The 7,437-nt window shown below is 55.5% G+C and overlaps 1 protein-coding gene across 1 annotated transcript in view; it reads right to left on the bottom strand.

The window, feature by feature from the left end:
• Spata21 (spermatogenesis associated 21) overlaps positions 1-7,177 on the bottom strand; it is a 24,338-nt gene extending 17,161 nt beyond the window's left edge. Inside the window, exons 1-2 of the mRNA XM_048782719.1 lie at positions 7,088-7,177; positions 6,709-7,001 (exon numbers count right to left, since the gene is read on the bottom strand). Coding sequence (XP_048638676.1) covers positions 6,709-7,001; positions 7,088-7,177 — 383 coding nt within the window. The remainder of the gene's footprint in view (positions 1-6,708; positions 7,002-7,087) is intronic.
• Positions 7,178-7,437: the final 260 nt, after the last annotated feature.

Genomic DNA, 7,437 nt, shown 5'->3' with positions numbered 1-7,437 from the left:
GTCACGTCGGGAAGCTGTCCCACACGGGCTCCCAGCTGTGTCCTCCCTCCCCGTGTCCCCCCCCCCATCTATGATCCCTTGGCATGGAGTCACTCCCTGTCCCTCCACTGGGTGCATCTCCTTCCTGCAATCTGCACGGGACGCCTTGTCCCCATCCCTGTGTACCCAGCACAGGGCAGGCACGTCGCGAATCACCTCTTAGTCGTTCAGAAACCCCAGCCACCTCCTGCCGTCTGTCCCCCTCCCCATTCACCACCATTTACGAGGGAAGAGACAAGGGCTGTCCCCAAGGTCCCACCCCCACACCAGCACCAACCCAGGCCTTTCTCTGAATCCAGCATTCCTACTCTCTCTCTCATTTTTTTTTTTTTGGTACTGGGATTGAACCCAATAGTTCTGCACCACTGAGCCACATCCCCAGGCCACCCCCTTTTTATGGAGACAGGATCTCATTAAATTGCTGAGGCTGGTCTCTAACGTGTGATCCTCCTGCCTCAGCCTCCTGAATGGCCTGGATTAGAGGCCCCCAAGCTTGACATTCTAAGGCCCTGGGCTTGCCACTGCATGCTTGTTCTTCAAAGGTAGCAGCTTAACTTTCCTACTGGGCTGTCCTCCCTAGCATGTAATGTATTATCTTCTGTGTGTGTGCGCGTGAGCATGCGCATGTGTGCAGGGGTTGCACCCAGGGCCTGGTGCACACCGTCCACACCCTCTATCACTGAGCTACACCGCCACCCCTCCAGCTGCAGTCCCTGTGTCCTGCTCCTCTCCCATAGCAAAATGACTTGAGTCCACAGTCCTGATCTCCACTGCCCCCACCCCCCCTAAGCTGCTCTTAAGAGGCTGTGATCAGATCCTTGCCTGCATCTGAGGGGATCCCTTGGCAGGGTTGGACCCAGATGACCACTCGGTCCTCGGTGGACACCTTCTGCTCTGGACCCCATCGCCTCCTGGGCTGTTCCTCCTGCCCCCTGCCCTGGCTCAGGGTCTGTCTCTAAATGTGACCTCAGACTCCTCCCTGTTCACCCCTCCCCGCCGTGGGCTTCCTCCACGGCTGCTTTTCTCACATTCACATCCCCAATCCTGACCCCACAGTCCTTCCTAACGCCAGGCGTCTTTCTTAACCTCCTGCGTGTTCTAGAACGGGACCAGGGCAGACACCCTTCCTCCCGCCAGCTGCTTCCTGGGCACCCCACACACACACTGAAAGAAGACCCCACCTGATGCTTCTTTTCTTCATCTTCTTTCCGTGCCGGGGATCGAGCCCAGGCAATCACACTCGCTCGGCCAGTGCTCTACCTCGGAGCTGCACCCCCTGCCCTGTCCTAACCATTTTGAAGAGTACATGACATTAAGCGCATTTAGAACACGCAGCCACAAAATTACATACAAGAGGAAGTGAGGGGAAAGGGAAAAAAAAAACAAGGGGGAGAAATGAATTACAGTAGATGGGGTAGAGAGAGAAGATGGGAGGGGAGGGGAGGGGGGATAGTAGAGAATAGGAAAGGCAGCAGAACACATCAGACACTAGTATGGCAGTATGTAAAACAGTGGATGTGTAACTGATGTGATTCTGCAATCTGTATACGGGGTAAAAATGGGAGTTCATAACCCACTTGAATCAAATGTGTGAAATATGATATATCAAGAACTATGTAATGTTTTGAACAACCAATAATAAAAATTAAAAAAAAAGAACACGCAGCCACCACCACCATCCAGCTCCAGACCTCTTTTCATTTTGCAAAATCATACCTGTTAAACAATCCCCAGTACCCCTTCTCTCAGCCCCTGAAAATGGCCATTCCGTGTCTGTCTCTGTAACTATTCTAAAGTACCTCCCATAAGTGGAACCAGACAACACTTATCCTTTGATGATCGACTCGTTTCATCTAAGTCCTCAAGGCTCATCCATGTCATAACATGTGTCAGAATTTCTTTCCTTTTTCAAGACTGAATAATATTCTATTTATGGATGTGCCACATTTTATTCTTTCCTCCACCATCTATGGATACCTGCGTAATGATGCTATGAACATGAGTTTACAAATGTGTCTTCCAGACCTTGCTTTCAATTCTTGGGGGAAGGGTTGCTGGATCCTATGGCAGTCCTATTTTTATTTTTTGATGGTGCTGTTTTTAATTGTTTGAGGAGCCACCATGCTGCTTTCTGCAGTGGCTGTGCCATTTTACATTCCTGCCAACAGTGCACAGGGTTCCAATTTCTCCATATCCTGACCAATGCTTGCTATTTTATGTTTCGTTTTGTTTGGGAAAGTAGCCGTCCTGATGGATACCAGCCCAGAGTCTTTTTTGAATCCTCTTTCTCCAGCCACTCTCTTCCAAGGTCCTCAGTAAGACTCATGTCACCCCCTCCCAAATCCCACGTGCTTTCTGCCACCTCTGCTGCTGCCACCCCAGTCCAAGTCACACCATCGTCGCACAGTGTGTTGCCACGGTCTCCACCCTTTGACCCTTACCCAGGTTCATTATCCAACCAGCTGCCACAACTGTGCGATCCCAGCCCAGAGCAGAGCATCTCACGCTCTTGCCTGAAGCCTGGTAGTAGCTTAGCTTAGGCTCAAAATGTGCTCCTGACCTTCACTGTGGCCTTCAGGACCCTGCACAACTCCCCGGACCCCATCTCCCTCCTGTCCCCTTCCCCCAGTCTGCCTTCCTGCTGAGCCTGACTTTGAGGAGCTCATTTCCATCAGGGCCCTTAGCTGCTGCCGCCTCTCCCCAGAATGATCTTGTCCCTTAACTGCATGGCTTGCTCCTTATGGTCATTTGAGTCTTGACTCAAATGCCACCTCCTTGACCGTGTGCCTCCCCGTCAGCGTACCTCAGCTGTCTCCCAGTCTCTCCTGCTTCTCAGGCCGGACTTGCTCAGAGTGTTCTAATTCCTGGTGAAACTGTACTCGTTTGCTCCCGTTGGTGGCCTCTCTCCCTCTCAACTAGATCCTAAGCTCCTTTTGCCATTAAACCCGCCATGTCACAACTGGAGGATTGTCCTCAACAAATTTGTTCTAACTACACACTGTATCTCACTTTTCTCAGTGAAGTCCAAGAAGAAAGTTCGAGTCTGAACAAAGCGCTGGCACAGAGGAAGAGCCAGCTCACGGTCGGGTTGAAAATAATCCCAGTTGAGCACTCTGCAGCCCAGAGGGGACCCCAACTCCCCCAGTGCCAAGTATCCCTTGGATCATTTTCCTGAATTATGGGCAAATGCTCAGTTTCCGTCAGGCATAAAACAAACAAAAAACCAAACTTCACAAGTAGTTCTGGGTTCCCCCGGCTACATTGCAACCGTGGGGCCCCACGGACTGTCCTCACCTCTGCCGTGGCCCTCACGGGGACCTCAGTGCTGCCCGAGTCCTACGTCCCTGGTCCCACCTTACATACAGACTCTGAGCCCCGGGACATGTGGGGTCTGTCCCAGAACCTTCCACATGATTCAGAACCCAGCACAAAGCTTCAGGCCCCTCAGCAGCTCAGCCCACGGCTGAATCCAGGACCCTGACGTCTCCCCGCCGCATCAACCTCTCCCTCCACCTTCCCGAGCCCCCTCCACCTGGACACCACGTGTCCTGCGTGGGCTGCTAGAGGGACCCTCTCAGCTCTTCTGTCCCTGACCCCTGCCCCTGAGCCTGCAGATTCAGGGACGTGCCAGTCCCCACCCTGGGGTGCTCTAGTGTGTATTGTCGGCCCAGCCCCGTGCCAAGTGTATAGAGGGACATCGGAGAACCACGTCCAAACATCTCCCTCCAGGACTGTGCAGGACACTGCTCCAGGTGGCCTTGGACAGATCCAGCTCTCCCTGTTTTTAGCGTGTGGTTCTCAAAAATTTAGGAAGTGCTGAGAATGCGGTGTCCTGAGTTGGGGGGACCTGGCTGGACAGCTGGACTCCGTTTCAGTCCCTTCTGGAAATAGAATGCTGTAGCCGGGCAGATCACATCGTCCTGGGTGCAGGACCCACGTGGGCAGCTCATGGGGTTCTCCAACAAGGGAGGTGCACAGAGAAGCGCCTCTGTCCACCTGAGCTCTCCCGAGCCTCGGGAACCTCGTGTGATAGCCCGGCCTGGCTTTCCGCCACCCTGTCCACTGCACCCAACCTCCTTGCCCGGGAGGCCCTCTGCCCAGCCGTGCCCCTCCCTGCACGTTCCTTCCGGACTCTCTATCTCGGCCTGTGTCCTGCTGCCTCCTGGGCGCCCTTCCCCATCTCCCCTGCATGCCAGGGGATGACCCCAGGGCTCCTTCCCTGAACGCCTGCGCATTTCCTGCCTAGGGCCCCGCAGGTCCCCCAGTCCTCAGGAGCCCTGGGCAGCCCCCCACCTTCCTGCCTAGTACAGGGCCTGGAGGGTCACAGACACTCGGTTCAGACTGAGCCCTCTCCGCTGCTCCCCTCTGCTCTCCCTCAGGGTCCAGTCCAACGGCGCATGTGGCCGGGAGAGGCACCAAGTAGATGCACCCACAAGGGACATTTCCTGTTTCTCCTCTGACTTCTCACTGGGCAGAGAAGCACCTCACGGTATTCCCATCCGTTTCTTTATTCAACAAATTCAAACTGAGTCCCAACCACATGCAGGATGTTGTTTTAGGCACGGAGCATAAAGCGGTGAATAAAGTGGAGTCGACACCCTCGTGGAGTTTACGTTCTGGATAATAAGTAGGTTGACAAATTATTGGGATCATATTGAGCAAAGAAAGTGTCACAAGGATGAGAGAATGTGATACAGTGACTGCGGCTGACAGGTACTTGAGATCGGTGGGCCAGGAAGGCCTTCCTGAGAAAGTGACATGAATGACTTCATGGAGTCAGCCATGAGAATGTGTACAGGGAGAATTGCAGGCACAGGAAAGAGCATGTGCAAAGGCCCCGAGGTGCCAACCAGTTTAGCCTATCTGAGGGATAGGAATCTCGACAGAGTGGCTTGGTGAAGATTTTGGATCTTATTCTAAGAGGATGAAGCTTGGACCAGGGTGATGGGAGAGGGGATGGTGGGAAGCGATGGATTCAGGATGTATTTGGGAGGTAGTGCTAGGCAGGGCTTGCTGATGCCTTGAGTGTAAAGGAATTGTAGATGGCATTGGGAGTGACTTTGAGCTGACAGGATCATTGCTGAGACGAGGAAGGCTGGGTGAGGAGCCATTGTGATGTTCTGCTCGTGTTCAGCTGGAGAAGCAAAGTAGCCGTGTAAGGGGGCCTCACTTAGGCAGCTGGACATAAGAGCCTGGACTTCAAAGGCAAGGCCTGGCCTAGAGGTTAGGATTTGAGAATCATGGAGAGAGGGACCAAGATCACCCTGCAGGAGGGTGGAGATTCAAGATCAGAGAGCGGAGCCCTGAAGACAGAGAGGGTGAGGAGGGGCCGGCCAGCGGCTGTGAGGTGGCCCTATAAGGGCACAACTTGACATTTGATTTGGGAAAATGCAGATTGTGGAGACCTCCATAAAAATGCTCATTGTGGAAAGACAAGAAAGTGGGGTGAGTGGGGGGGGGACTCCCAAGGGACCACGTGGGCGAACAAGCAAAGAGGGGAGGCCGGGATGGGGTGGAGCGGGTGTGGGTCTTGCAGACACTGACCCGGGTCGTGTGCTGAGGGGAACCGTCCTGTTGAGATGGGAGCCTGGCCATGGGGGGGGGACATGGGATTAAGTCTACGTGGTTGGGGAGCACGTGGCGGTGGCCCCGTCTGTCCTCACAGTTTCCATCGGAATCCGGAGAAGCCAGACAGGGTGGTGGATTCGGGGTGGTTCTTCTCCCCTGGAACTTCTCATCTTTCAGGGACTAGAGAAGTGAAGTCTGGTGACAAGTGCGAGGGATGCCATTATGCAAGGACATCCTGGTGTTTGAAAGGGAGCCTCCCATGGGGCAGGGCGGGGCGTGTGGCTGGGCGATTAGCCAGGGTAGGGTGCGGGTGGCAGAAAGAGACAGTGAGAGCATCGTGTCCAGTCAGAGCCGGGAGGTGGCCGAGCTGGCAGAGGTGGGGATGGCTGGACCCCTCCAGGTGTCCCCAGGAAACTCTGGGTCGCGAGGCTCTAGCTGGGGGCCAGTGGGTGGGAGAAACCCGTGCTGCTGTGGAACGTCCCAGGACTGGGGAGGAACCCAAGACTCCAGAGTGTCCTGCACCCTTGACCCCACTCAGATCCGCTAGGCACACCCGGGTGCAGCGCATGGCCCCACGTGGCTCCTGTTCACGTCCTCCCAGGTGGACGCCCAAGCCATCCCATGTCTGTCTCTGCCCCCCTCCTCCCCTGGATCCCCAACACACACACCACGTCTCCCTGCCCACTCCGGCCCCACTTACTGGTGGAAGAAGAGGCCCCGGTGCTGGCTGGGTCTCCACAGCTTCGCCTCTAAACAGAGGAGAAATCCCCCCGTGGGGGAGGGGCTCAACTTGAGACTTGTCCCTGTGCCCACCTCTCAGCCCCCAGGACACTCAGGCCCGCCACCCATCCTCACCGCTCAGCCTCTCATCCCGGGGGACCCTCTGCCCCTCATCGTTGCGCACACAGGCCCCCAGAACAGAGCTCAGGGGGAGCGACTGTACAGATGGGGCAACTGAGGCCCAGAGGGTATGACTTGCCCAGAGTCCTGTAGCAGGTCAGGAGCAGCCAGGCTGGACCTCACATCACCTGTGACTTAGCAGAAGCGCAACCCATGAGGGGCAGGAAGGGGGACAGGGGATGGTTTTGGAGGACGACTCACCCTTCTTTGGATGTTTTAGGTCCTGGTGTGGATGGCAAAAGGGGGTTGGCTGTGTCTTCCTCTGCAGGGGTCAAGGGCACTAGGAGCATTGCTTCCTGGGAGCCGTCTTTGAGGTCCCCCGCACTGGGCTCTGGCGCAGCCTCCCGTGGTCTGATGTGTGGGATGCCTGCTTTCTTGGGGGCATCGTCTCCCAGTGGCTGTCCACAACTGTCCAAAGGGCAGGAAGACTCTGTCGGCTGCACCGTGTCTGACCCATCTGCTGCCTGGTGACCTGGTGACGGATACTCCAAGCCCTGCTGAAGACAGGATTCAAGGGTTGGGGAGCCCTGTCCGGTTCCTAGGTGAGCCTCAACACCCACGGACACCAGTGACCACGGGCCTGCTGCTGTCCAGGCACCACAGGCCCCTCCAAGACAGCAGAAGGAAGAGGAAACTGGGGCTCAGGGAAGGCAGGGCCACCCAAAGTCATGGTCCAAGCCTCCCTGTGGAGGGAGAAGGGGAGCCTGGGAAAGCCAGAAGATCCCCTTCAAACACAGAGGTCTTGGGCACCGTGGCACACGCCTATAACCCCAGCATCTCAGGAGGCTGAGGCTGGAGGATTCCTGGGCAACTTAGCTCTCTCAAAATAAAAAATTAAAAGGGCTAGGAGGTAGCTCAGTGGAGAGTGCTCCTGGGATCAATCCCCAGGACAAAGCAAAAGCTCAAAAGCTCGATAATAAAACAAACCAC

This window comes from Marmota marmota, unplaced genomic scaffold (genome assembly GCF_001458135.2).
Source record: "Marmota marmota marmota unplaced genomic scaffold, marMar, whole genome shotgun sequence".
Lineage (NCBI taxonomy): Eukaryota > Metazoa > Chordata > Mammalia > Rodentia > Sciuridae > Marmota > Marmota marmota.
The sequence above is the reverse complement of the archived record's forward strand: the minus strand, read 5'-3'. Positions and strand labels throughout refer to the sequence as shown.